Source organism: Apodemus sylvaticus, chromosome 10 (assembly GCF_947179515.1).
Source record: "Apodemus sylvaticus chromosome 10, mApoSyl1.1, whole genome shotgun sequence".
NCBI classification, from domain to species: Eukaryota; Metazoa; Chordata; class Mammalia; order Rodentia; family Muridae; genus Apodemus; species Apodemus sylvaticus.
Window position 1 is genome coordinate 63,171,643 of NC_067481.1, and position 27,913 is coordinate 63,199,555.

General features: G+C 45.6%; 1 protein-coding gene across 2 annotated transcripts; it reads left to right on the forward strand.

The window, feature by feature from the left end:
* The first annotated feature begins 2,674 nt into the window (after positions 1–2,674).
* Positions 2,675–24,787, forward strand: Aldh3a2 (aldehyde dehydrogenase 3 family member A2). Of its 2 annotated transcripts, XM_052195730.1 has the most exons (11): positions 2,675–3,027; positions 4,589–4,820; positions 5,590–5,675; positions 7,437–7,645; positions 10,270–10,387; positions 12,535–12,676; positions 15,847–16,013; positions 17,974–18,073; positions 20,736–20,971; positions 21,814–21,926; positions 23,347–24,787. In XM_052195730.1, the coding sequence occupies exons 1-10, from the start codon at positions 2,875–2,877 to the stop codon at positions 21,892–21,894; spliced, it is 1,524 nt and encodes a 507-aa protein (XP_052051690.1). In that variant the 5' UTR covers positions 2,675–2,874; the 3' UTR covers positions 21,895–21,926; positions 23,347–24,787. The 2 variants fall into 2 exon arrangements, with proteins under 2 accessions (XP_052051690.1, XP_052051691.1); XM_052195731.1 differs by lacking the exon at positions 21,814–21,926 and having other exon boundaries at positions 2,677–3,027.
* The last annotated feature ends 3,126 nt before the right edge of the window (positions 24,788–27,913 follow it).

The following is a 27,913-nucleotide window of genomic DNA, read 5'->3' on the forward strand; positions in this document are numbered from 1 at the left end:
GTACTCAGGACAGAGTACTCTTCCCTCCTGAAGAGGCTCTGAAGGGAACCCGGTTCACTGTGGGAGGTGCAACTCTCCTGCGTGCTATAAAAAAGCAGGTTGAGCAAGCCTTGGGGAACAAGCCCCTGAGCGACTCTCCTTCTGACCTCTCCTTCAGTTCCTGCCTCTAGATTCCTGCCTTGTTTGAGTTCCGGTCCTGACTTTCCTCACTGATGGACTGTGATGTGGACGTGTAAGCTGAAATAAACCCTTTCCTCCCCAAGTTGCCTTTGGTCACAGTGTTTTATCACTGTAATAAAAACCCCAAGACAATTGATTTCTCTAATAAGGTAAATATTCAAGAGACAATGAAGAGTCAAACTTTCAGTGACTATGCGCAGTATTCTGTTTGTTTATTCTCTGGGACAAGGTCTAACTACATAACACTGGCTGCCCTGGAACTCTGTGTAAACCAGGCTGGCCTTGAAATCACAGAGACCGCCAGCCTCTGCCTCTGGAGTGCTGGGGTTAAAGGTGTGTGTACCACCGTGCTGGTGTGTTCTTCAGGAAACCTTCAGTTTCATTCTCGGGAAGAAAATCAGCTTGTTGTCACTCTGACCAACTTGCCTGTGATAATATGGATTCCTGTTCCAGTTCACACTAGAATTTCATGACTTTTATTCCTTAGTTCACAGCACAATACATGCCTCGATTTATATAACTCATGCTCATACAATGCTTATTAACGCAAGAATTTAAAATTGGTGACTCTCAGATCAGATAAAGAAAGATAACCAGCCTAAGGTGAACTTTGAGTTGATTTCAACTTTGCTCCACAGGGCTAGACACTGACCTTCGGCACAGGTGACTCTGAGTTTGAGGGTGCAGGGTCCTGATTTGTTTTGTAACATTAGATGCCTGATTCTCTTATACTTTCTCAGCTGCTGTCCACCAGCATCAAGCATGAAACCTTCAAACAGAGTGCTGTGCTGTGTGGTTTGACTTTAACAGGGGCAGAGCAGAGGTGAAGGGTGGGAGGGCCTTGCCAATTGCTTCACCAAAAAGTGCCTCTGATGAGCTCCAACTCACAGGCTATTGTGTAAGCTACAAAATTGAGAAAGTTAGCTGGATACTCCAGACAAAGGACACAGAGTGCCAAAAAGCCTTGGGATAGGAATGTGCCCAAGTGGTCAGTGTGACCAGCAAGGAAGCCATTCTGGCTAAAACTCATTACGTGGGCAAATCCTACAGGAAGAGGCACATCCAGAGGCCAGGACATACAGGGCTTATAGAGGATTATACTGGCTTTGAATTTCATTCTCTGGAGAGTTTTGAACGAGGGACTAATAAAGGTCATCGTGCATTCTGAAAGTATCAGTGACAACTAGTCAAAACCACCAAGGAAAGAGAAACCCACCCAGTTACTTCATGAAGGAGGGGTTTCAGGAGTAAAAAAAACATCAGAAGAAAGCATGGGGGAGGGGCTCTCAAAAGATCAGAAACTGTTCAAATGATTCAAGATTGGAAATCTTGGCAGTGCCACCCACTTCTGTAACATTTGGAAATACTGTGACTGTCATCCTCTGTCTACCCTAGGTGCCATCTTGTCCAAGAAATTTCTAGAGGCAGGAATATACTTATCTCTCCTTCCATGATAGAAATGCTAACACATGCCACACTAATGAATCCATGGAGACACAGAAATTTTTAGTTTCCTGGTAGTCCGTCCTTTCTTCCTTCATTCTTTGGGAGAACTTCCTGGGAGGCCAAGGAGGGAGGAGAACCCACTCTGGGCCCCTGAACTACAGAGTATAAAACAGTAAGTTCAGAGCTAAGAAGCAACAGATCCATAGTCTCCAACCAATCAAGGAGCCCATAAATATTATGGTTCGAACCATTAATTATTGAATTCAACATATATTCTGAAGATAAGGTCAAAGAGACAGGGAACGCTGTAGGAAGTAGGAATTGTTTGGTGAAGAATAACCAAATATTCTAATGAAATTAACTATAAGATGTTCATTATAAGTGTAAATAGAGATGAGCATTTAAATGTGTCCTTGGTAGTCCAGAGGAAAGGTTCAGTGAGAGCCTTCTCTGCTCACTGCTGGTAGAATCAGATGAGTGACTGAGCAGAGAGAACGTAGTCCCAGACATTTGAACACTTTAATCGGTCAGAAAAGGGAGAAAATCCAGAGAAGGAAAACCTAATGAACACCGAGTGAGGGAAACGGAAATGTTTCCAGAAGATGGGAAGGACAACACTAAGTGACCGCCATTGCTGAGCAGCCCCAGATGGGTCTGGATGCCAACCGTTGCTAATTAGCCTGGAGAGGAAATCTGGAGACACCTCGGATGATTCACAGTAGAGAGGATTGCAAAGCGGTGTGGGTTATGACAATGCTTGTGTAAGTGAACGCTGGATTCACCTCCTTCGCGTGCGTCACCCGGCCCGCCCCACCCACGGCCAGAGACTTTGCCTCGAATCTGAGGCGCCACAGGCGAAGGGAGGCTGCTTCCGGCCTGGTGAGTAGCTCCGGGCCTCAGTTCCTTCTCCTAGAGGACGCTCGGCTCTTTTCTGAAGCCGGAACGACTCTTCCGCGAGCCAAAAGCTGCACTTAGAAACCCGCCGCCGGGGGACAGCAATCCCTAGGCTCGGTTAGCGGCAAGGGGCGTGGCCTCGTAGTCACGTGCAGTGGCCCCGCCAATGGGTGCATACTTTGTCGTTAGCCGCGGAGCACTGGGGTTTGGCCCACACTGGGCCGAGTCTGGGCCAGTAGGCGGATGGTACCCAGCCGCGGAAAGTGACAGTGAGCTGTGGCGTCACCCATAGCAGCGTCTTATCCGTACTGAGCTTCCTCACCTGCCTCCTCCGCGTTCTCCTCAGGCCCGGCCATGGAGCGCCAGGTCCAACGGCTTCGTCAGGCTTTCCGGTCCGGCCGATCGCGGCCGCTGCGCTTCCGATTGCAGCAGCTCGAGGCCCTGCGGAGGATGGTGCAAGAACGCGAGAAGGACATCTTAGCAGCCATCGCAGCAGACCTGAGTAAAGTGAGCGTCCACTAGGTGGGAGGGGCCCGGTGCGCCATCTAATTCCTGCTCTGTAGCAGGTTGTTTGGTTTTGTTTTTCCACCGGTAAAGAGGAAGCAGAGTTACCCTGGACTCTGGACTCTCCACCTCCGCTTAGAGCCCAAACTGTTGTATTTGTACTCATATTGAAGTGCATGCTTTATTTGGTGCCCACAGTTTCTCCTCTGCGAATGCTCTTTATAGACTCGCCCATTTCTGCTGCATTTATAGTCTCTTTCCTTACAGTTAATTGTGCAGTTGACTCTGGATAGTCTGGGTGTCAGTAGTTTGTCTGTTGGGTAGATTTCAGCTACTTCACTTCCCGTCTTATTTCATAACGTTTTGTTGACAGTGTTGTTATTATTTCCTAATAATCTACAGCACTCACAATTTCCCTCACGACTTTGTGTATCATTAATTATATATATGCTTGAAATCTAGTATACTGACAATCACCTCCGGGACCTGTTAAAATACAAATCTTGATTTAGTCCGTGTGAGACACTGTCTGAGATTTTTAATGAGGTCCCTTAAGGCCTCTTTAGGAGCAAGCTTTGAATACCAAAGTTTTAAGTAGTATTTGAGGTACAGCTATAGTCTCCTGTACTCTCTAGTAATATTGTTTACCCTTTTTGCTTTCTATCTGTATTCCAGACATCGTAAGACCTTTATTTTCAGATTTGCATTCCTCCCTTCCTCAATCAAAGACTGTTTGAAAAAGTGGTAACAGTAGTTATAGTAGAAGCTAAAACCTTTTTTCAGAGTACTTTTGGTAAAGAGGGGCTGTGGTAATTAGTAAACAAGATAGGATAATGAATATTAAAACCCTATGCATCATTTATTCCTCAAACATCAGATAGTTTGTGTATGCTTGTATAGACAGCATTCCTGAAGAAATGCCATAAGTCCAGAGTTTTAAATCTGGCTCCAAAATAGAACACATGCAGAGAAAAGTGTGGCCATGGTTATAAACCAGTGCGTTAAGGATGGCGTATCAAGATGCAGGTCAAAAGCAAAGTTGTCGTGGTACCTAAATTGTGACTGCGGCAGGCTGTTATTAATTGGGAGGTGATGCTGAAAGAGATCATTTTTAACCCGATTTTAAAAGGCTTGGATTGGTAGTGAGGAATTTAGAGGCACTGAATATATTAGAGAGGAAGAGCCGTCATGAGTATCCAGGGTGTGCCTCATTGAGAACTTGGAGATTAAAAAAAAATCTGATAGCAAACAGGGTGGGGGTGGGGGTGGTATCTAATAATACCAGTTATCACTGCAAGTATACTTGGTCTGAGCTCTGTGACATCCTAAGTCAGTGGTTCTCAGCCTTCTAATGCTGCCACCCTCAATACAGTTGTGGGGACCTCCAAACATACAATTATTTTCATTGCTACTTCATAACCGTAATTTTGCTGTTGTTATGAATCATATGTCACATGTCTGATATGCGGCCCCCATGAGAGTCGCAAGCCACAGGTGGAGAGCCACTGTCCCAAGCCAAGCCTAGTGTACTGTTTGTGTAAGAGTAACTGGTTTTCTTTTCCAGAGTGCACTCAATGCATACAGTCATGAAGTCATTACCATCCTTGGGGAGATTGATTTTATGCTGGGGAATCTTCCTGAGCTGGCTTCTGCTCGACCGGCTAAGAAGAACCTGCTTACCATGATGGATGAGGCCTATGTTCAGCCAGAGCCTCTGGGAGTCGTACTGATTATTGGAGCTTGGAACTACCCTTTTGTTCTTACCATGCAACCCCTGGTGGGAGCCATTGCTGCAGGTTCGGCACCAGCTGATGCCTTTATTCCTTTGTAGGGGGTCTTATTAATGTCATAATGGTTGTAAGTGTCTAGTTAAATACATTTACTTTAGTGATTTGCCTTGGTTTGCAGCAGCAATTTATTGAGAATTCATCCGTATCCTTACATGTATGAAGTATGAATGCTGCTGAGAAGTTGAGGTTTTCCATGACTGCTGGAGTACCTAGGGTGTGACTCTGTGAGAGTCAGAAGTATCTGATGGACTCAGTAGTCCCAAGACTTTAGAGTCAGGCATCCATATTCTAATGTGGTTTTAGTTTACTGGCTCTGTCTTTAGACAAACCAGTCTAAAATCTGAGTCTGACCAGTTTCTTTATTTAAATGAAGGTATCGGGTGTGATGCTAGCCAGAGTGTAGATTAAATTCCAACAGATAGATTTCTTCATTTGGAAGTCCCAGATCAACGACTTATGTTGACAGAGCCTGTTTGCTCAGTGAGTCTGGGCGGAGAGGAAACACCACAGACAGAGCGACAAAGAAAGAGACAGAAATCTGGGGGGGCTTTGAGGAGGAGCTGGTGGAGCCTGTCATCAGTGACCTGGAGATTCTGAGAGCTAGCGGGTTAGCATTTGGGAAGCAAAGCATGAAAGGGAAGAGGACAGGAGATCTGAGAGGGGGCCAGACTTTAGAGCTGCAGAAGTAAGTGAAACTTATCCTGTACCAGTATGGGGGAGCTATCAAAGTTACTCAAGCCCTGCATGACGTTGTTGTGCTATGCTCTTTATTTAGGAAATGCTGCCATTGTGAAGCCCTCGGAACTCAGTGAAAACACGGCCAAGATCTTGGCTGAACTCCTCCCTCAGTATTTAGATCAGGTAAGAATATCTTCATCCACCTTCAGCACACCTGTTTATGATAGAAAACACAGATCCGATTCTCCTGCTAGTACATGTCACTGCTGCCTGGGGATGGGTGCGGTTTCCTTAAGTCCACAACAGTTGGCTTAATGAAGGAAGCCAGGGTCTTCCAAACTATCCTGTAGAGTGCCCCAGCAACTGCACTTGCTCAGTTCAGTGTATTTTGGCCTGTGGCTTTATAGATCTCATCTCTTTCTACCATCCGGCACATGGGAGGATACAACTTTAGACATCATTCATTTAGTGAAGTAGTTTAATGAGAAGCTAGCAAGTTTTGATCACTTTTTTTTCTGTGTAGCTCTGGCTGTCCTAACTGAATATCAGTGTACGTGAGTACTTCTGCTTTGTAAAGAAAGTGCCCTCCCAAGCCAGCACTCTGAGCACATCAAAGACTGGCTAGGGAGTGTCCGACCCCAGCTTTTGAGTAGGGGATCAAATTCAGAAGTTCTCCTGTTCTCTAGAGAGGAAGCTGATTGCCTTGTGGCTGTGGGGTCCCATGTGCATCTGCAGGGGACATTATCCACTTAGCTTTCATCAAAAGGCAACTTTAAAACCCCTGGTTTGTATTATGTTTATTAATTTGTAATTTCCCTGTAATTTCCAACTTCAGTTCTTAGAGTAATTTTGTTCTGTTCATTGCCTTAGCATGGTTGTCATAGCTCACAGGACAGTTCTGTCCGCTAGCATGCTTATCCAATGTAGGAGGATCAAATGGAAGATAGTGAAGTGTCATAGATCAAGTAGGACTTGGAACGAGAGGATACAGGGTTAAGATCTCAATTTGTCCATTTACCTATGGAGTAAGGGATGGAAAAAATTAAAACTTACACTACATCGGACTGTTGACCTATGAAGTAAATAAGAACTAATTAGCCTTCTAATGAGCAAGAGGTCAGATGAGAAACAGAGGTTTTCGGGCCAGCTCATCCACCAGGCGGCTTAGACGCCTTCGTACAGCTCCTCATGCTGCCCTTGCCATCTGCTCTCTGTCATTCACAGTATTTCCATCAGCCTTAGCTACCTAACGGAGGCATAGTGCATGTACCGGGTATGGGACAGACGTTATGTGACGTGAGACTTAGTAACAAGCCCAGACAGTGTCTAAAGTCACAGATGCTAGTGAGTTACAGAGCCTAGATCCAATCCAGAGCTACTTCAGAACCCAGCTCCTCAGATCTGATGCTCTGAGTTTGTCCTGTTCATTTAGTAGTCAGGGACTTACTCACTGTAGGCTTAGCCCTGCCTCCCCTTGTATCATGGACAGAGAGAGCTTAGGGATTAAGACAGCTAACTGCAGGGCTGGAGATGCATCAGGAGGTGGAATGCTGGCCTGGTGTGTACGAGGCTCTGGACTGGCTCCCCCGCACTGTGCGACACAGAAGCCACAGAAGTCCCTCACAGCACCCTCCCCTCACAGCACGGTCCCCTCCTCTTCCACGTTACCCCCGTGGAGTGCACTAGGTCTCAGTTGTGCGTTCATTGACAAGCTCACATGGGAAATACCGGACTCTCAGTTTTGTGTAGCTCGGCGGTTCCCGGATGCCAGCAGATCCGTTGTCCTCCATTTTTCTTGGATCACCTCCCTGATCGGTCCCTCTCAGGAGGTGATTTTGATCTTTTGGTTTTGCTGAGTGCTACTTATTTATGCTGGAAAAAAAATTGCTGACACGAGGCAATAAGATTAATTTGACAAAGCAAGAATCTGTTTCTCTCTTTGAGGACCTGTACGCGATTATTAATGGCGGTGTTGAGGAAACCACGGAGCTTCTGAAGCAGCGGTTTGATCACATTCTCTATACAGGAAACACTGCCGTTGGAAAAATTGTCATGGAAGCTGCTGCCAAGCACCTGACCCCTGTGACCCTGGAACTCGGGGGCAAAAGCCCATGTTACATTGACAGAGACTGTGACCTGGACATTGCTTGCAGGTGGGACCGGCTTTGTTCCTGAGGTTTTCCCCAGTAGGTGGAAGTTTTGCTAATGGCTTGTTTTCCTTCACATGTGAACCTCATGACGGATAGCTTAAAGGTTCATCAGGTTTTAGTGGCTCAGGAATAACTGGAGCCTCTCAAACTGTAGTCTGACGCCACCGCTGGAATAGGAAGCCACACATAGGTCCTGCCAGCATGGTGTTTTCCTTAGAAAGTTTGGAAGTATTCTTATGGATAAACATCCCCTCCCCCTCCCAGTGTTGGGACTGGATCTGGGGCTTCATTGTGGCAAGCCTGGGCTCCACATTAAGCTACACTCTGAGCCGGGCAAGGAATTCTGATGCTTTGCCGGTTGATGAAATAGATAGTCCAAAGGGTCAAGTGTGTTAGTGGTTTAAATTCTCAGTTGAAAGGGTATTATGGCCGGGCGGTGGTGGTGCATGCCTTTAATCCCAGCACTTGGGAGGCAGAGGCAGGTGGATTTCTGAGTTTGAGGCTGGCCTTGCCTGGTCTACAGAGTGAGTTCCAGGACAGCCAGAGCTACACAGAGAATCCCTGTCTAGGGGGGAGGGGTATTATGTTCACTTCTCTGCTGCGATCCTTTGATGGCAAAACAGTAGGACAGATATTTTGAATAGTGTTTTGCAGCTTGTCCTGCCTGCAGGAAGCTGGAGGTCCCACCTCTTCTAACCAGCCATTGGCCGAGGGTATCTTTATTGATCTATCAGGAACCAGTTGAGGAACATGACCTTTAGCATTCACACACAGATTCCCAATCAAAGCATCAGAACCACCCCCTGCATGTCACCTTTTCTGTCCAATTAAAAAACAAAACAAAACAAAACTCTTCTCTCAAACATAAATTGAACAAAACCATAACAATCACGTAAATTACAAAGTATGATATACAGTTAACATCCAGTTCTTCGTATTTGCCAACTAGATAAAATGCTCTACCATCATCCCTATCTTAAAGAGTTATGATTCTATCCCTGAATTATGTTTAGATTTTAGCCTGTAACACCACCTGAAAACCATGTCTTCCACTCCATATCCTCTCTCAGAGATTCCCATCAGAGCACCAGAACCACCCCCTACAAACCAGAAATTAAGAGTTCAGTCCCTCTTCACTAAATTAGGTTTGACTACAAGGGAATGACTGCCTCTGTGCTCTGGGTCGTATGGTTTTCTCTCCTTTAGAGCTATGGCACCGTGGAGGAGGTAGGGAGTTAGGTCAGGGTTGCTGCTTGACCTCTTTGACTAGAGCATAACATCCAGAAGGAGAGGCCAGTGGTGAGTGCTCGGCTTTGTGCTAGGGCTTTGTCTGTAGGAAGAGGAAGGGTCTACAAAGAGGAGCCTGGTCGAGGCTGCTGGCTGTGCCCTCTAGACCTGCACAGCTGGCCAGCAGTACTGCAGCCACAGTGAAGAACTGGACCCTGGTCTGTGCCTGCCATCCCAAATGGCCTTTTGGCTGGATAAGGAAGGAGTGTTGGGAGGCCATTCTCTATTCCTGTAGGCCAAGTCTTCATAGCTTGTTAGGTACTGTTTAACTAACAGGTAAACAGTACCTAGGCAGACTCATTTTCTTGCTACTTAGAATCTTTCACCTCAATTAAAAATGTGTGTCCTAAAGGCTGGTGAGTTCAGTGGGTCAAGGTACTTGATGCACAAACCTGACCATCTGAGTTTGATACCTGGAGCCCATGTTTCTAAAAAGCCAGATTATGAGTAGATGGGAGGCCTCAGGTATGCAGCAAGCAGAGGAGTGGAAACGAGAGATCCTGCCTCGGTGAGATAGGAGAGAACCAACTCCCAAACTGTTGTTGTCTGACCTACACACACACACACACACACTGTGGCATGCATGTTTCCATGTACACACATGCACACACACACAATTGAAAAGAAATCTGAAAATGCATTCTAAGTTGTAACTAGATGATCTATAGCTCAAGTTTTTATTTATCTTGTGTTTTAACAATTACTTAGTATACAGAACCTTATCAGTTGGCACTGATGGTTAACCTTGGCTGTCAACTTGATGGCAATTAGGATCACAGTGAAAACAATTCTCTGGGCATGTCTGTGAGGGATTATCTAGATCAGGTTAATTGAAGTAACGAGATCTATCTTAAGTCTGGGTTATGAGTGAAAAAAAAATGTCAAACTGAGCATAAGAATTGGCTGCTCTCTCCTTCCTGGCTATGGGTGCCATGTGACCAGCCACCAAACTCCTGCCACCATGACTTCCTGCCCTGACATAGTACCCTTCAACTGTGAGCCACAGCCAGCTTTTCCTTCCTCAAGTTGCCTTTGACAGATGTTTAGTCAAAGCAACGTGTAAAGTAACTAATACATTGGAAGACATTAAAACAGAAATGAGGGGGGCTGGAGGGTGGCTCAGCAGATACAAGTCCTCATAAGTGGTTGAGGAGTTGCTCTTCCAGAGGTCCTGAGTCCAATTCCCAGCACCACATGGTGGCTCACACCATCTGTAATGGAATCTGATTCCCTTTTCTGGTGTGTCTGAAGACAGATCACTCGTATACATAAAAAAAAAAAAAGTGAAAAAGAGACTGAATTGTATAGTTATTCTGTTTTGTTTTTGTTTTTCTTCTCAGACGCATAACCTGGGGAAAGTACATGAATTGTGGTCAAACCTGTATTGCTCCCGACTATATCCTCTGCGAAGCCTCCCTCCAGGGTCAAATTGTACAGAAGATTAAGGATACAGTGAAGGTCTGTGTCCAGCAATTCTGTTCCCACTGATTTCAGTAAGGTGAAAGTCAAGTGACGTGCTTTCAGACAGCATCTCTGTTCACTTTTACTCCCAACCCAGACAAGCCCTGTAACGTATTTGCTGCATTAACTTACTGGTTAGTTGAAAACACTCTGCATCTTCAGATCGAGGCTGAGTTGGTACAAGTCCACTTAAATCCGGTGGTTAGTTTATTGATGATTAGTGGAGGCACATACTTAAGTCAATGTTGTCTGTGGCTTTGAGAGAATGTTTCCAAATCCCTGGAAGAGGAGAGCCCTCAATGGTTCTTGCTGATGAAGGTTATCAAGTTGTCGTGTATGTAGAGAATCAGATGGCCAGTAGTTTGAAGGAGTGAAGTAAATGTCTACTTAAAGTACGCCCTGTAGAGCAGTGGTCCCAACCTTCCTAATGCTGTGACCCTTTAATACAGTTCCTCATGTTATGTGATTCCCCTAACCACAAAATTGTTTTTATTGCTATTCATAACTATAATTTTGCTGTTGTTAGGAATTGTAATGTAAATATCTGATACACAGGATATCTGATATATTACCCCTGTGAAAGGATATTCAACCCCCGAGAGGGGTCACGACCCACAGGTTGAGAACTGCTGCTATAGAAGGTTATCATCTTCTAGGGTACATAAAGGAAATAATGAAGACTGTGCTCTGGTAACTAAGCCAAGGCTTGAAGGAGATATGGAATTTGCATTGTTAGAGTGTTTGATGAGGGTATGACGAGTGCTAAGCCATCTCTCGGAGATGAACTTTTTATTAGTTGATCACCAGAAAGGGTGGAGAAGAGCAAAGAGTAATGAAGAGAGTGAGACCTGGAGACCAGGAAGTATAGAGAGATGGCATAGGTGAGACCAAGGAGTCAGACAAGGAGAACATCAACGCTGTCTCCATCAGGGCTATGGACCAAAGACTGGATCAAGGTCCCTGCGAGACTGAATGTAGTTAGGAATTAGAACTTTGCTTTATTGAATATGATGATACATTCCAGAGAATCAAGGGCTCCTCTTCCTACCTTTGAGGAGTTTGTACTATGACATAAGAGTTCTCAGTCAAATAACAAGTTGGAATAACTAGGGAGCCACTTTTTTTTTGGATTTTGTTTATTTTTTCGAGACAGGGTTTCTCTGTATAGCCCTGGCTGTCCTGGAACTCACCCTTAGACCAGGTTGGCCTTGAACTCAGAAATCTGCCTGCCTCTGCTTCCTGAGTGCTGGTATTACAGGCGTGCGCCACCACCACCTGGCTTAGGGAGCCACTTAAAAGTAAGTCTCTAGCCCTGGTCTTAAAGACTGTAATGGCTCTGGCATGGTCCCCACCCCCAGCTTGTTATTCTGTGCTTCAGTTAACCTGGAAACCTGACTGTGTTGGTGGCCTCGGCCTCGGACAGAAAACATTTTAACAGGCTCCCTGGGCCATTCCTGCCTCCCAAACTTTTGGGTTGTTCTAGATTGGTTAGTGAGTAAGACCTGTTGTGGTTCTACAGTAGAATCGAGCTTTCACAAGTCAGTGCTTTTGTGTTTGTTTTAAATGATAAATATTGGATATCCCTGTTGAGTTGTTTTCCCTTGGTAATTTAACAAGGATATATCTTGAAACATTGAATAGTTTTACTGTTATCAGTGACTGGTGAAAATACCAGTACAGAGAAGACAAAACCAACAAAACAACAAAGACTGGCAAACTTCTTAGGTAAAGGCTAGAGAAGAGTAAATACTTAGAGCTTGAAGATCAAAGAGACTCTGCAACAACTGCCCAGCAAACAAATGGCCTCTCCCTGACATCTGCTCCACCAGGAAGGGCTGTGAGGAGACTGAGGGATCTCTAGGAACCTGAAACCAGGGAAGTGCAGGCAGAAGGGTGTGTGTGTGTGTGTGTGTGTGTGTGTGTGTGTGTGTGAGGATGTGTGTCTTTAAGTATCTATCTTATTTTTTAATGGTTGACTTGTCTAAAAGCTTGAAGTTACCCCTACTGTACTAGAACTAAATTATTTAAAGAGTGGGTGTTGGATTTGATGAGGATACAAGCCAGACCAGCAGACTTTTAACTTATTAACGAAATACGTGTATGGATTCTGTCACAATTAAATAACTCCTGTTGTTTTTAAATAGGACTTTTATGGGGAAAATATAAAAGCTTCTCCTGATTATGAAAGGATCATCAATCTTCGTCACTTTAAGAGGATACAGAGTTTGCTTGAAGGACAGAAAATAGCTTTTGGTGGAGAGACTGATGAGGCCACACGCTACATAGGTAAAGGAATGTCACCTTTCCTGTGGAAGATAGCAGTTTGGCATTTTACCCAACACTGACTGGTCCTACATATGTTGTAAATACTTTTAAAATATATGTGTGCATGTACCTTTTAGATGATCTAGTTAGTTACTTTCATTTCCTTGTATTTTCATATATTACTTGTTTCTTTTATTCTAAAATCATGAGAAGCAGAAGGGGATTTTACATAATTATCTCAATTTATAGATGAGAAAGTATCTCAGAATCCCACAATTAAATAGCACCAAACCCTTCCAGAGAGGTGCTTTGAGCTACTGTTCTTGACCTTTGCTTATTCACATTCCTTGTGTATTTTGCCTTTTGCCATGAATATGTATTACTTCGAATTGCATCTTGTGTGGAACCTAGGGGCCCACACCACTGGGCTGTATCCCTAGCTCTTGTTACATTGAATTTAAATTGTTTATCTTGATTTTTCATTCTATTTACTTTATGTGTATATATGTGTGCATATACATACAGGTGCTATAGTAACTTAATTTTCCATTGCTATAATAAAGCACCACAGATAAAAGCAGCTTGAGGTTGAGGAGAAAAGATTTTATTTCATCCTACAACTCTCAGCTCATATTCCATCACTGAGGGAAGTCAGGGTAGGAGCTCAAGGTGGGAAGCTAGAATAGGAACTAAAGCAGAGGCCGTGGAGGGGTGCTGCTTTCTAGCTTGCTCCCCGTGGCTTGCTGAGCCTTCTTTCTTATACAAGTTAGAACCGTCTGCCTGGGGCTGGTACCAGCCAGAGTGGTCTGGGCCCTTCCACACCATTCATTAACCAAAGAAATGCTCTCAGGCTTGTCCACGGGTCAGGCTGGTAGGACATCTCAGTTGGCAGTTTTCTTTTCCCAAGTGACTCTAGTTTGTGTTAAGTGGCATAAAACTAACACTGTTGACCACCTGTCAATTTGATATACTTTCTCTCTCTCTCTCTCTCTCTCTCTCTCTCTCTCTCTCTCTCTCTCTCTCTCTCTCTCTCATTAATCCATAACCTTTCCCTCCTGGTTAATCACCAAGATTTCATAATAATATCAACATTATGACATAAGACATTCCAACTTTTAGAAGTCCCATGGTCTTTAAAAGTTCAAACACTTTAAAAAGTTCAGTCTCATTAGATATCATTAGATATTAGTTTCTCTGAAACTCCAGTGCAAAGCTTTGCCAACATATCCAAGGTCTCATAACTGTGGATTCTGTAAAAATAAAAACAAATAGAATCCTTTCTACCCCAGGAGGGAAGAACCAGGGTGCAGTTATACTCGAGTCAGAGCAAAGCCAAAGTCCACAGTGTGAAGTCCAGTGTCAGATTCCTGGGACCCACGCTCCATCCTCAGGGCCCCCAAAGGCCTTAGACAGCTCCACATCTCCAGCTCTGACATCCATAGACAGCATAGTTATCTCACAGGATCGCATAGGCTGGCTCCACTCCACACCGCCACTGTGTTTGGTGGTCTTCCCCTGGTATTGGCATCTCCAAAATTCTGAGGTCACTATTGCAGCTGGGCTGCATCTTCACCAGTAGAGTCTCCTGGACTCCCTTTAGAGACTTTGACCCTGCCATATGGTGCCAAGTCTCACTTTTCTCCATGGCCACTTTAATCCTGAAGCTTCTACTGCTCCTTATGCTTCTTGTGGCTTCAAAATCACCTGGGAGTCTCTTATGCATTACCAAGCTCAGCTGCCAGCACAAGGTACAGTCTTGGCCACCTCTGGAATGGAGCTTCTGTGTCCTGACCCTGAGGAACCATTTCCTAGAAGATTGCACCTCATTGATGTTGGTCTCTTCTTAGTCATAAATGATTCTTCAGCCCCAGGTCACTAGAACTACAGGCTTTAATTCAAAATATTGAATGGTCTTGATATTTATTGTCTTAAGGGACTCTTCAAGACTTCCCTCTGAAACTGCACAAGCCAGGCCTCCATCGTCTCTACTGCTCTCAACATGGCCTTCCGAGTTCACACGACAGCTCATGAGCTTAGAAGAGCACTCAACACCTTTTCCAGCCCAAACTTCTCCCATAATTCTCCAAAAACAGACCTCCGGGTCTGTCATTGGAATACCCTGTGATCCTAGCACCAGTTCCAATCTTAGTTGTGTTTCTGTTGCTGAGATAAAACATTATCACCAAAAGCAACTTGAAGAGGAAAGGGTTCCTCTCATCTTATTACTCTTGGGTCCTTCTCCATCCCCAAGGGAAGGCAGGGACCTAAGCAGAGGCCATGGAGGACCCCTGCTCGCTGGCTTGTTCCTTGTGGCTTGTACAGCCCGCTTTCTTAAACATCCTAAGATGACCTGCCCCAGGTGGTGCACCACCCCTATGGCCTGTCCACGTCAATCATTAATTAAGAGATTTGCCTGAGGCAGTCTGATGGAGGTAGTTCCTCGATTGAAGTTCCTCTTTTCGAATAACTCAAATTGTCATAAAAACTAACTAGCATATGTGTAGAAGTCAGGGGACGAGTTGAGGGAGGCGGTCTCTCCTGAGCAGGCTTTAGGGACTTAAATCAAGTGTGCAGGCTCAGTGCTGAGTACCTTTACTCGCTGAGCCATCGGCTCTTACGGGATTTTTAAATACAATTTCCAAAACTAGCATACAAGATGATGAAAGAATACAAGCACCTGTGATGGGCAAGGAAGTTGACCCCAAATTAATTACTCATCTTTCTTATCAGCTGTTAAATCTGAGAAGGATACAAATAATAAGGGAACTCATAGAGATTCTCCTGAGTTGTTGGTTGGTTCTGTTGTTGTTAATACCATTAAAAAACAGAATTCTTCCATCCTGCGTTTCTTCGCATCTTCTAGGTCGCAGTGTGAGCCATTTGTCTCAACCAGAGACAAAAGGAAGGAAACTTGTCAAGATTAGCTTAGTCTAAAGTAGGACTCCTCCCTGAGCTCCACATTTGGAAAGCAGAATTTGGGAAGAGTCATGGCTTCTATCTATCAATCAAAGTGAGGCCTGGCATGTTTGGGAGGACACACCAGTATGGGAGGACGCACCAATAAGCTGTGGACAGTGGGTGCCCAGTGGGTGGTTGACCCAGTGGAGTAAAGAGGAAGTGAGGTTTGCTTTCTTTGTCTTCAGCTTGGCCATTTGTATCATTTGTTCGTTTGTTTGTTTGTTCGTTTTTAGCCCCAACCATACTCATTGATGTTGATCCTAACTCCAAGGTGATGCAAGAGGAAATTTTTGGACCAATTCTTCCAATAGTGTCTGTGAAAAATGTAGATGAAGCCATAAATTTCATAAATGATCGAGAAAAGCCCCTGGCACTCTACATATTTTCTCATAACAATAAGGTACGCTTTACAGAGAATGATCCACTCTCGACTTCTTTACTACTATAAAACATAGATGGTTTATTTGTATACCAAAGTTGACCAAACAGCTATTCCTAGCTTGCTGCCTTAGGGACCATGTGCAGTTTCTGACGGTGAGGTGCTGTAGTGACACGGTGGCTTCTGGAGCTTGCAGTTCTAGGGAATTCTCATGGCGACACGTACTTGAAATGACATGAGCGTGCATGGTAAAGTCTGCCAGCAGCATGCAGCTTAGTGGAGAGTTCTATGTTACAGAGCCATGGCTGTCCTGGATTCAGTTCGTAGAGCAGACTGGCCTTGAACTCTTAGAGTTCCACCTTCCTCTGCCTCCTGAGTATGGGATTAAAGGCAAACGCCACCACACTCAGCTTGTGGCTTTTTTGATCTTAGGTCAACTAACTATGTATTTCTTCAAAAATCAGATGTCTAGTCTTTTGCCCTTTATACCTATTAATCATGTAGTATAATTTAGATCAGAGATTGAGATATAGTAATTTTAATGTACTGTTTTTATTTACTCTTTGGGAATTTCATACATGCATACAATGTATTTTGACCCATCCACCCCCTAGTTCCCCCCAACTCTGATTTGCCCACTTACTCCTGGTGTGGGGTCTTCCACTGGGCGTGGTTGAGAGTCTCAGAGGCATCTTCTGCTCCCAGAAGCTACCAAACTGTCAGTATCTCTTCAGCTATGGGACAGGGGCTCGGGACTCACTCCCTGTCCATGCTGCAGTGTTGACTGGCTTCATCTCCATGGTCACCCACAGCTGTGTGCGCTCAGGAGCTCAGCGGTCTTTTCTGAAAGACTGATTTGCTCCTCCCACCCCCTGGCTCCTACAGTCTCTCCACTCCTGTGTAATCTTCACCCCCGAGGGAAGGAGTGTGATCTAAATGGCCATTAGAGTCTGTGCACTTAGAGTCTGCACTTAGAGTCTGTGCACTCTGCAGACTCTTACTCTCTTTACTTTAGCCAGAGGAGAGTTTCTGTGGTAACTGCTCTCTGCTGCACAAAGAAACCTCTCTGATGAGGTCTGAGAAGCGAACCAATCAGTGGTGTAGAAATGCAGATGTAGAGGGGAGTTTGAGCCTAAGTCCACTTAGCAGAATACTCCTAGTCGTAGGTTCTTCATCAGGAACCCTGAACTTTCCAGCCGTGGACTCTTGATTTGTAGTGCCAGGCATGCTTCCTCTGTGGTATCACCCGCATAGCATTCCTGCCACCCCTGTGCTCACAGGCATAGCTTGCCTTGCTGGTCATTATCGCAGTGCACAGGTTCACTGCTGGATAAGACTCCCCCTACCACCCCCGACTCCCTCACCTCCAACAGCCTGTTAGCATCCCTTGGTACTGCGAAAGCTATCCAGCAGGGCAGAACCCTTCTGGTCAGTACCAACTTGAGAGAAGTAATCATTTCTCAACTGTCCATTGCTGGTACTATAGATCTCGATGGTGATCAAGTAAACAAAGGTTCAGGGCCATTCTAATTCATCTACAGACGACGCGCTAGAGACCAAAAGTGTTTAAGATTTCAGAATTTTAAGGAACTGTGTAGCCTAGGCTGGCCTTAAATTCATGCTCCTCCTGCACCAGCTTCCCAGTTGCTGAGACACAAGTGTGTACCACCCAGCTTGATTGCAGAATTTTTTCAGATTTTGGAATATTTCCCTATAAATTATGAGCTATTTTGGAGATGGGATCTAAGTCTAAGCACAGATTTCTTCTGTGTTTTGTGAGGCAATATATTCATAACCTGAATGTAAAAATACAACATTTTTAATAATTTTTGACATGAATTTTGTGTCTCCCCGAACTTAAGAACTTGCACTGACACTCAAAGCCAGAATTCATGTCCTTAGAGCCCACAGTGAGTGCCCTCCAAGACACAGGAGTGATAGGACCTTAGGTCTAACCTGGGTGCCTTTGTCTGTTCCTCAGCTAATCAAACGGGTGATTGATGAGACATCCAGTGGTGGCGTCACAGGCAACGATGTCATCATGCACTTCACTGTTAATTCTCTGCCCTTTGGAGGTGTGGGTAAGTATGACTGTCTTTGTTATATTCTATTGCTGTCATGAGACACCATGAGCAAGACAACTTAAAAAAGAAAGAATTTACTTGAGGACTCTCTCACAGTCTCAGAGGGTTACTCCATCATCCTGACAGTTCAGAGGGTTACTCCATCATCCTGACAGTTCAGAGGGTTACTCCATCATCATGACAGTCTCAGAGGGTTACTCCATCATCCTGACAGTTCAGAGGGTTACTCCATCATCCTGACAGTTCAGAGGGTTACTCCATCATCCTGACAGTTCAGAGGGTTACTCCATCATCCTGACAGTCTCAGAGGGTTACTCCATCATCCTGACAGTTCAGAGGGTTACTCCATCATCCTGACAGTCTCAGAGGGTTACTCCATCATCCTGACAGTCTCAGAGGGTTACTCCATCATCCTGACAGTCTCAGAGGGTTACTCCATCATCCTGACAGTTCAGAGGGTTACTCCATCATCCTGACAGTCTCAGAGGGTTACTCCATCATCCTGACAGTCTCAGAGGGTTACTCCATCATCCTGACAGTTCAGAGGGTTACTCCATCATCCTGACAGTTCAGAGGGTTACTCCATCATCCTGACAGTTCAGAGGGTTACTCCATCATCCTGACAGTTCAGAGGGTTACTCCATCATCCTGACAGTTCAGAGGGTTACTCCATCATCCTGACAGTTCAGAGGGTTACTCCATCATCCTGACAGTTCAGAGGGTTACTCCATCATCCTGACAGTCTCAGAGGGTTACTCCATCATCCTGACAGTTCAGAGGGTTACTCCATCATCCTGACAGTTCAGAGGGTTACTCCATCATCCTGACAGTTCAGAGGGTTACTCCATCATCATGACAGTTCAGAGGGTTACTCCATCATCCTGACAGTTCAGAGGGTTACTCCATCATCCTGACAGTTCAGAGGGTTACTCCATCATCATGACAGTTCAGAGGGTTACTCCATCATCCTGGCAGGGAGCATGGAGGCAGGCAGACAGGCATTAAGCTGGAGCAGTTGCAGAGAGCTCATATTTGATCTGCAAGTTTCAGGCAAAGACACTCAGACTCTGACTCTACCTGGAGTAGGCTTTTGAAACCTCAAAGCCCAGCCCAAGTGCTAAACCTCCAAAAGGACCACACCCATCTCAACAAGGCCATACCTAATCCTACCCAAACAATTCAACTACGGGAGACCAAACATTCAGACCTAGGAGATTAAGAGAATGGCTTCCCAAATCACCATAGCGACCTTCTCTGACTAGAAATGTGCCAGAAGCATATTTTCTGGATTTCTTGTACGGGCTATTGCAAGTTGGGTACCATTTATTGTACACGTCCTTGTGACCATGTCCTCTTCCAGCCACCCGGCTTAGGGTCATCTCCCAGTTGCTGCCCACCTGGCTTGCAGTCATTTCCCAGTTGCCTGCCCATTACTGTCTGTCCTGTCACTCTTGTCCTCATTGTCAGTGACCACAGCTGTGATGACCTTCTTACCTAGTTACTTTCCTTACTTACTATGTATGCTTCCAGATTTATGCAGCTTAAGGGCCAAGAATCAGGTTTCAAATTAATTAGTAAGATACCTGTATTTAAGCGAGGTACAGTGAGAGAAAGGTTTAGAATGCCAGAAACAGAATTTCCTGATATCCCTCTGTGTTCTGCTCAAGGTGATGTTGAGGTGGGTAGTCAGTGCTCCACACACTACCCCCCCCCACGCCTCCGTGGGGAAGGGCAGCCTTTCCTCGCATGCTGCTTGATTTGAGGTGGGAGAGTCCCCTGTTCTCTAGAGGATGGGCAAGAGGCATTTTGTTGTTGGGGAAGCATTGTGGATGCAGTCTGATCCTTTCCTCTGGGTCCTTCCTACCACAGCCATGGCTTTAGCTGGCCCCTCCTCTCCTCCCTCAGTGTCCTCAGGTTTTCTCTCTGGTTTCATTGTCACTTGCTTTCTGAATGACCCCCTCCTCCAAAACACTGGTAACTCAGCTGTGGCCTGGCCCCAGCCAGCCGTCCCTGGCTTCCGGTCAGCCTGCCTTACCTCGTCGACGTCCATTGACACTGTACAGGACAGTTTCACCTGCAGTCTGTGGTGTGCATTGCGAATTATGTGAGTGTGGCTTCCAGGAAGACAGAAGTTTTTCCTTGCTTACTCTCACCTAGAGTGTCACCTTGTTACCCTGTTGTCAGTTGTTCTTCAAGGAGTTAAGAGGAAACAAATGGGAGGATCCATGGGTAAATAAGGTCACATGGGCTGATGGGAAAACACACATGCTGCACTCAGCCTCAGACTAACCTAGGCTCACATTTTAGCTTCCTCCTTTAGCAGCCATGTGACCTCAGGCAGCTCAGCTGGCTCTGGGTTGAAGGTACAGATAACCACAGACAGCTGTGGTGGTAATCCCCGAAAGAACACCCCAAAACACTTAGCACACTTTCAGTATAAAGGACAGCACAACCCCGGAAGGGATGCAGATCCTGGCCCTGCATCCTGATTGAGAGGGCGGCTGTGTGTGCTTAGAGCCAAGTTGGGAGAGGATTTCTGGGAAGAAAGGCCAAGAAGTTGAGTGTCTTCCCCTCAGGCAGAGCACAGCAGGCCTTCTCAGTCTGTTGAAATGGGAAGCCGCTACAGTGAAATTCATTTCTTCTCTTCCGTTTATTTCAGGTGCCAGTGGAATGGGGGCTTACCATGGAAAATACAGTTTTGATACCTTTTCTCATCAGCGCCCCTGCTTGTTGAAAGGGCTAAAGGGGGAGAGTGTTAACAAGCTCAGGTACCCCCCCAACAGCGAGTCCAAGGTCAGCTGGGCCAAGTTCTTCCTGCTGAAGCAGTTCAACACAGGGCGGCTGGGGCTGCTGCTGCTTGTGTGCTTGGTCGCGGTTGTAGCTGTGATTGTCAAGGTGAGTCCCTCCCCTCCTGTCAAACCAGGCCTTACGGCCCTTCCTCCTGTCTGGGGGCTGCTGTAAGTCCTGTCAAGACACTGTTATCTGCCTCTGGCCCTTCCTCCTCTCTGGGGGCTGCTGTCGCCACATCAATCAGCTTCTAAAGTCTGTCGATTAGCCAACTACCTGTTTTTGTAAATACAGTTGTTTACTGTCCTTGCTGCTTTTCAACTGCAGTGTCAAAGTTCGGTAGCTCTAACCAAGGCTGAACGGCCTACAATGTCAAAATTAGTAGAGGAGTTTCCCTACTCTTTTTTGAGAGTTTAAGACTGTGGAGCTTGCTGGAAGATCCCGAGCGGTTAACCCTCTGCTCCTCTGGGGTTTGGTCTTCTCCGTTCAGTTTCAGTGTGTTCTTGAACGTGCATGAAGTTGGCATGGTGATGTGGAATGGCGGAAAGAAATAGGCAAGGGGTGTAGTTTTTATTAGGCATATTTTCCCTCCAAAGTGGATTGACAGATAAAGTTTGTCTTGGGCCACAGGTTACACAGAGGTGGCATCGCAAAGAGGCCCTCGTGATGGCCTCCTCTGAGCAGCTGCACATCCCTGGGGTGAAGGAGAGAGACTGGGATTATGTCAAGGTGGCGTGGGGAAAGGTTTCCTCAGACAGCTAACTGAGATGTGGGACGGTGGCTATGAAGAGCTGCCGTGGATGAGAGGCATAAGCATGCGTTTAGTGGAACCGCCATGTTTACAGATCATGTATCTTGGTTAAAATGTGAAAAGTTGTTTGTCTAACACTATCACCACGCTGGTGGATTGGTGATAACAGCTGCATTTGAAATCATTTGGGTTTTCTCAGAAATACCAAGCTCTGCCGAGGGGAAAAGCCCTGTTGGCTTCTCTGATAGTTCATAGACTGCGCTGGTCCAGTAAGCACTGACGGTCAGGCCTCAGCTGTCTGTTGAGAGTGAGGTAGGAGCTTCCTGTTTTCTTTTGTGTGTGAGGTGGGCCAGGCTGGGTTCTGTTTGGTTTTAGTTTCTGTAGCTGAAGGTTTGGGGTCACTGACAAAAGGAGGTGTAAGTTACTTACAGAGATATACTGGACCCTGGCCGGGAGCTAATCAGTGTTAAAATTCAATTTAGGCATCATTTAAAAGGACCAGGGATGGGTCCCGGTAATCTGAGAGAAATGTATAGGAGTAACGTCTAGGCTGAGTCTGGCAAAGCCTGCATCCTGACTAAAAGCGAGCGGTCACATGTTGAGCTGCACTGTTACCTCTGTCAGTCTGGGAGGGTCGCCATGCGGCGCTAGTCCACAGTCACTATGTACATGTTTAACGTTTGTTTCATAATGTGGGAATGATTTTTTAAAATCTCAGTTGTTTCATTTAATTAAAAATAAAACCCTACAGCTTAGGGATTCACTGTGGGAGTTCAGGACTTTTCCTTTTTTACATCTCCTTGAGGCTGGAGATCTTGTTGGAAGTCAGCTCTGGTCAATAGCCTCTTTCATTTGACACTTAGCCTAATGTGCATACTTTTGGTTGGGGTAGAATTTCTCAACTTCTGTGGTGACACAGAGGACCAGGCTGAGTTAGTGCCTCCCAGGCCTGCCTTGTTCCCAAGAAGGCTCTCCTAGCTGTCAATGCAGCACACAAGGTAGCCTTGTGTCCTGGAAGGGTGTGGCAGACAGGTCTTCCTTAGCCAGGGTCTTTGGTGGGAATGAGATTTTTGGCAAAGCCTTCAATGGGCTTTACTGGGATCTTCCCCACCCAGTGGGAGGAGTCTGCAGTTTCCCAGGCTAGTTTCAGCTTCTCCCGTCTCATTACTTTCGGCCGATGCATTCAGTTCTTTTTTACCCAGTGTGGAGTCAGGTGGAGATCTGGCCTTTTCCCTTTGCTGCCTCTTTGCTCTCTTCTCTGACCTTTTACCCTGTTTGTATCAAAGCACATTTTATTCTAAACAGTGATTCAGAGTGTAGCTTGGGTCACTCCTTTGGGTCTTTTAAAAAAACATCCAGAAAACATTTTTGCTGCTCTTTTAAGTTAGAAATAAATTCATTAGTTTTAGATTTCATGCCAACACTTGAACTCCCTACCACAGTGCCGGGATAAAGTGTGCCTCTGCTGATATCTATCAGCTTTGCACAGTGCACAGTCTGCTCCCTCTGACTTACTGTCATTGCTGAGGAAAAGCATAATTCTTTATTTTCAGTTGAAACTGCACTATGGCTTTTTAGGAGCACATAGCTTTTTTTTTCTATTATGAATTTCAGGTCTCTGAAGAAAATATTTGTGAGAGTCTCAGTCCTGGGCTTATGTTTGAAGGCTGGGAGGGGGCTGGGGGCCTTTTTTCATAGCAGAATAACATGAATCCTTTTCTCCTCTCCTTAGGATCAGCTGTAATGACTTCTTCGTAGCCTCTACTGAAGTATCCCTCTACTAAATGGTTAACAAACCAATACTTTTAAAATCGTACCCAAAGCAGGAGATTCACAGATGTGCTGCAGTCAAAACTAAGTTGTTGCCACAAACCACCAAGGAAAGTCAGTGTTTGAGCCAAGCCTCAGCGTTTGTCAGCCACGCAGGTGTTGAGAGGGCATAGACGGGGCTGGGGTAAGAACACATTACACTAGATCCCAGTCCACAGCGCTGTGTCAGGGAGACCTGCTAACTGCTCCTGACCTCTTTACTCTAGCCCATAGCTCTGCCCACTCCATTGTCAACACCACCCAGGCTTTCCAGCTGTCCTCTGTTGTCTGGAGAGCTGAGGCTAGGTCTTCCCAGCTCCTGTTAGGGATCGAGGTACTAAAACTGGGCAGGCGGATATGTCCACCTCCTCCCTGTGGCCTTCAGGAGTCAGCTCTCATGTAAACATCCTTTCTTACTCATAGAGCATCACTCAAAGGATGTGTGTTTGTGACAGTCTGTGGTGACTGTCCCAGTGCCTTCGTGATGAACTAAACTATACTGAGCCTCTTGCCAAGAAACAGTGCTTTCTTTGTGAATGCCACTCAGAGCATCTTGCAGTCACATCTATCTGTTCCAGAGCCTGAGGCCAGAAGATTCCTGAGCCCAGGAGTTTGAGGCCAACCTAGACAACATGATGGGGACCCTTCCCCATTCTTCATAAAAATCCCCTCGAGACCCTCAAGTTGAATGTTATGTAGATCTTCAAAGATAATTCTTCTGCTTATTTTCGTAGCACAATGCAAGGAAATTTTACTTCTTAATCTTAGAGAGATTCCTACAAATACTAAAGCATGGAGTCATTCCTGCTGTGAGAAGGGGGTTGGTAGACCTCACGGGTCAGGGACTGCTGGAGGAGACTGTGCTGAGGAGGCACGCTGAAGCGACGGGATGGTCAGAAGTGCTCCGAGCAAGCGGGACATCATTCTCAGTCAGATCCTAATGTGGCCAAGCAGGGATGTGGCAGAGATCTGTGCGGAAACCAGCTTCCTGCTGCAGTGGCCTGGCTAGGCCCAAAGCTCCACGCTGCAGAGCCCTCACTGCCTTCCTGGGATCCAAATTAATACTTGGCCCACTCAATGAGAATGTAACTTGCTTACTGAATGTACAACCATGTTTGCTGAGTGATCTGTTCTGGGGCTGTCTGAAGTGTATTGTGTGAGGTATCAAGAACAAATCATTGGCTCGTTTTGCAAATAGTTGCTTAAGTAGCTATTGTCATAGACTAATCATAAAATATTTTGCACAAAATTTCAATGTTGAATTTGCACTTATTGTTGTTATATTAAATTATAAATCATAGCTTCTAGTTAGGCCAAAATACTTACATACTCTACGATCTTCAAAATAAATGTATTTCATAAATTATTGTGAGTGTTAATTTGACCTCAGATATGGAGATATGATACAATTTCTTTGTGAATCCATTTTTCTTTTCTTTTTTTGTTTTTGTCCTTTTTTTTTGTTTGTTTTTGTTTTTCGTGACAGGGTTTCTCTGTGTAGCCCTGGCTGTCCTGGAACTCACTCTGTAGACCAGGCTGGCCTCAAATTCTGAAATCCGCCTGCCTCTGCCTACCAAGTGCTGTGATCAAAGGTGTGTGCCACCACTGCCTGGCCCATTTTTCATTTCTGTTCCTCAAGGATGGTTTTTGCTATCTCTGGTTGTCATGTTTTTTCATTTTAAATTTTCTCAGACCTCACATTCTGTTTTGTGAGTGTGTAATGGTCATTGTGCCATGTGTCACCACTGAGCCTAGAACTGTCCACCAGGCACAGTCCCAAAGCAAGGGAGAATTTGAATTAGTGCCATGGGCCATCCTGAGCTGTGTGGCCAGGCAAGCAGGACTCTGCTACATCGCTGTAAAGCAGAACACCACAGAGCAAGCACTTCTCAGTCTGAGATGGGTAAACTGAGGCAGAGGATGGCTACCTGGCCAGGCTTCCCACCCGTGGCCAGCAGGTGCCCAGAGCTGCCTAGCTGGGGCTTGTTGGCCCTTCTCATGGCTCCACAAAGACAGGTAGACTGTGCCAGGAAAAACTGCAGTGTACCAGTGCTTTTGAAATTTCGTTTTATTTAAAATCTTATTTATATCCTTGAATAAGACCAGGACTCTCCGAAGTCTCACTTTTAAGATTGGCTAACATTCCAAAGAACATCTCTGGGTCAGAGATGGAAAAGCCAAGCTGGCCACAGCATAACCATCTGTGCAATTCACTTCTCGGAATGTCACCTAGAGAACTCTGACCGCAGTGGCCTGACTTGTAGGTGTGTGTTACCCTGAGAGCAGCCCCCAGGCATTCCCATTACCTCTGCAGGCTGTATGTGAAAGGATACTGCAGCCCTGAGCACATAACATTCAGCTTTGACCTCATCATGAAGCTAATTCTGGGAGAGCTGCCTCAGGCATTGCATGCAAACTTCAGAGTGCGGGGACAGGGAAGAGCTTTGGACCGCACAGCAGGAAGTCCAGGTTACAGGAGGCTGCATTGACTGGGCCTCAGTATACAGAGCCATATTGGGGCTGTCATGCACATAGTTTGAGTTTGACATTAGTCAAGGACAATCCCTGGCTTCGGGCAGGAATCTTAGGACATAATAGGGAAGTAGGTTAAAGCAGGAATTTGTATCCTTGGGTGGAGTGCTAAGAGTGTACTTGACTTTGGTCCAGGTTAACTTCTCCCAGATAGCCAGGATCCTGCTCCACCTAGGGTGGAGTGCTCGAAGTAAAGGTTAAGTTCATTGTTCCTACAGGTCTAGGAATTCCTGAATTAAGCAGGTGACCCACCCAGCTGCCAGAGCAGTCAAGACGAGGACCTCCAAGAGAAGCTAGACAACTTCCACTGGAACTCAGCCCGGAGTCTGGGGGGAAGGGTTTGCCCAAACTGTTAAAAGGTCTGGCGCCATTAAAGTTTCCGGCTTTGATCAGTGAATATTGTCTTGGCCCTTCTTCTTTTCGCCCCTTCCCTATCCATCCCTCATCTTCTGTTCCAGCAACCCACTTCGTAATAGCTGCAGGCAGCTATGGAATCCAACACCTCAGGAGAGAAATGCCTGATGGAACAGCATCATGCAGATACAATAGGCCTGATACACATATGCACTCAGACTGTGACAGCATGCACAAGACCTGCACAGCTTCAAACCAGACAGAATCCTAGAGAAGGGGAGGTGGACACAGTCCCCCCATAACAAAGAAACTATTTGCAATTAATACCTGTTGGAAAAAGGAAACTTTTTCTCCAATGGAGTGGCATTGGGTATATAAAGCATACCCCAGGGCAAGCCCCATGCCCAGGAGTAGCTGGCTGACACAATGAACTCCACGGTGTTTTGTGTACTTCCATTTTGTTTTGGTATTTTTTTGTCTTACTGATTTTGGTTTGGGTCTGTTTTGATTTTGGAGTTTTATTTTTATTTTTTTATTTTTTTTTTGGTTTCTTGTTTTTGTTTCAGAGAGAAAAAGAGCATGAAGTTGGGTGGGTGGAGAAGTGGATCTGGGAAGGATTGGGGAGGGCAAAGAATGTGATCAAAATACATTGTATAAAAGTTTTGAAATATAAAATTTAATGGGTGGCAATGGTGCCTGCCGTCAGTCCCAGTACTCAGAAGGCAAAGGGGGGTAGATAGGTCTCTGAAGTTGAGGCCAGCCTGGTCTACAGAGTGATTTCCATGACAGCCAGGGCTACACAGAGAAAACTCGTTGGAAAACATACGCATGCACATGTGTGCGTGTGCGCACACACACACACACACACACACACACAAAGGCAGTCTGTAGCTGTCTTCATAGTGTAAGACCCCAAAAACTGAGGGTACCCCAGCACCCCACACCCCGGAAGGTGACACCCAAATCACTCGCGAGAAATGGTCTCGATGCAATAGCATGGGGATTTCTTTATTTTCAGAATTCTGGGTTCCATAGCCATGCACCACGCAGGGTTAGAGGACCATGGACCCCGAGTGCCGAATTGCGACAGCTTTTATAAGTTTACGACAGAGCCCTCAAATCACAAACCAATCATTTCTTAGCATGGAGAGCCCGCGAAATGCAAGCCAATTGATTTGTACCACTCCATAGTTTTTAGGCCAATCAGTTTAAATTATCGGAGCCTGCGCTCGGTGGACCAATTAGTTTCCTATAATGTCTATAGCTGCGTGAACTGCTTAGGGGTAATGGTATAAGTTTACCGAAGATAAGTTTAGCCCATTTCCAGTTACCCTATGGGGCCAGGATCACCTATTCAAGGCCTTTCTGCTAGGTCTAAACAAAGGGCAGGCTCTGGAATGTGACCTTTTACCTAGTTTCTAACAAAACGAGATAGCATTTTAAACTCCTGATTTCTTGGGGTCATTAGAGTTAGGGTGTATTATTTTCTATCCTTTCAATAGTAGGAAATTTTAAGCCTGTAGTCAGTTTCCTGACTGTCGGGATGACTTTATCTTAATGCAGAGGCAAATCCACACTGTGGTAGGATCAGGCTCTGCTTAGGT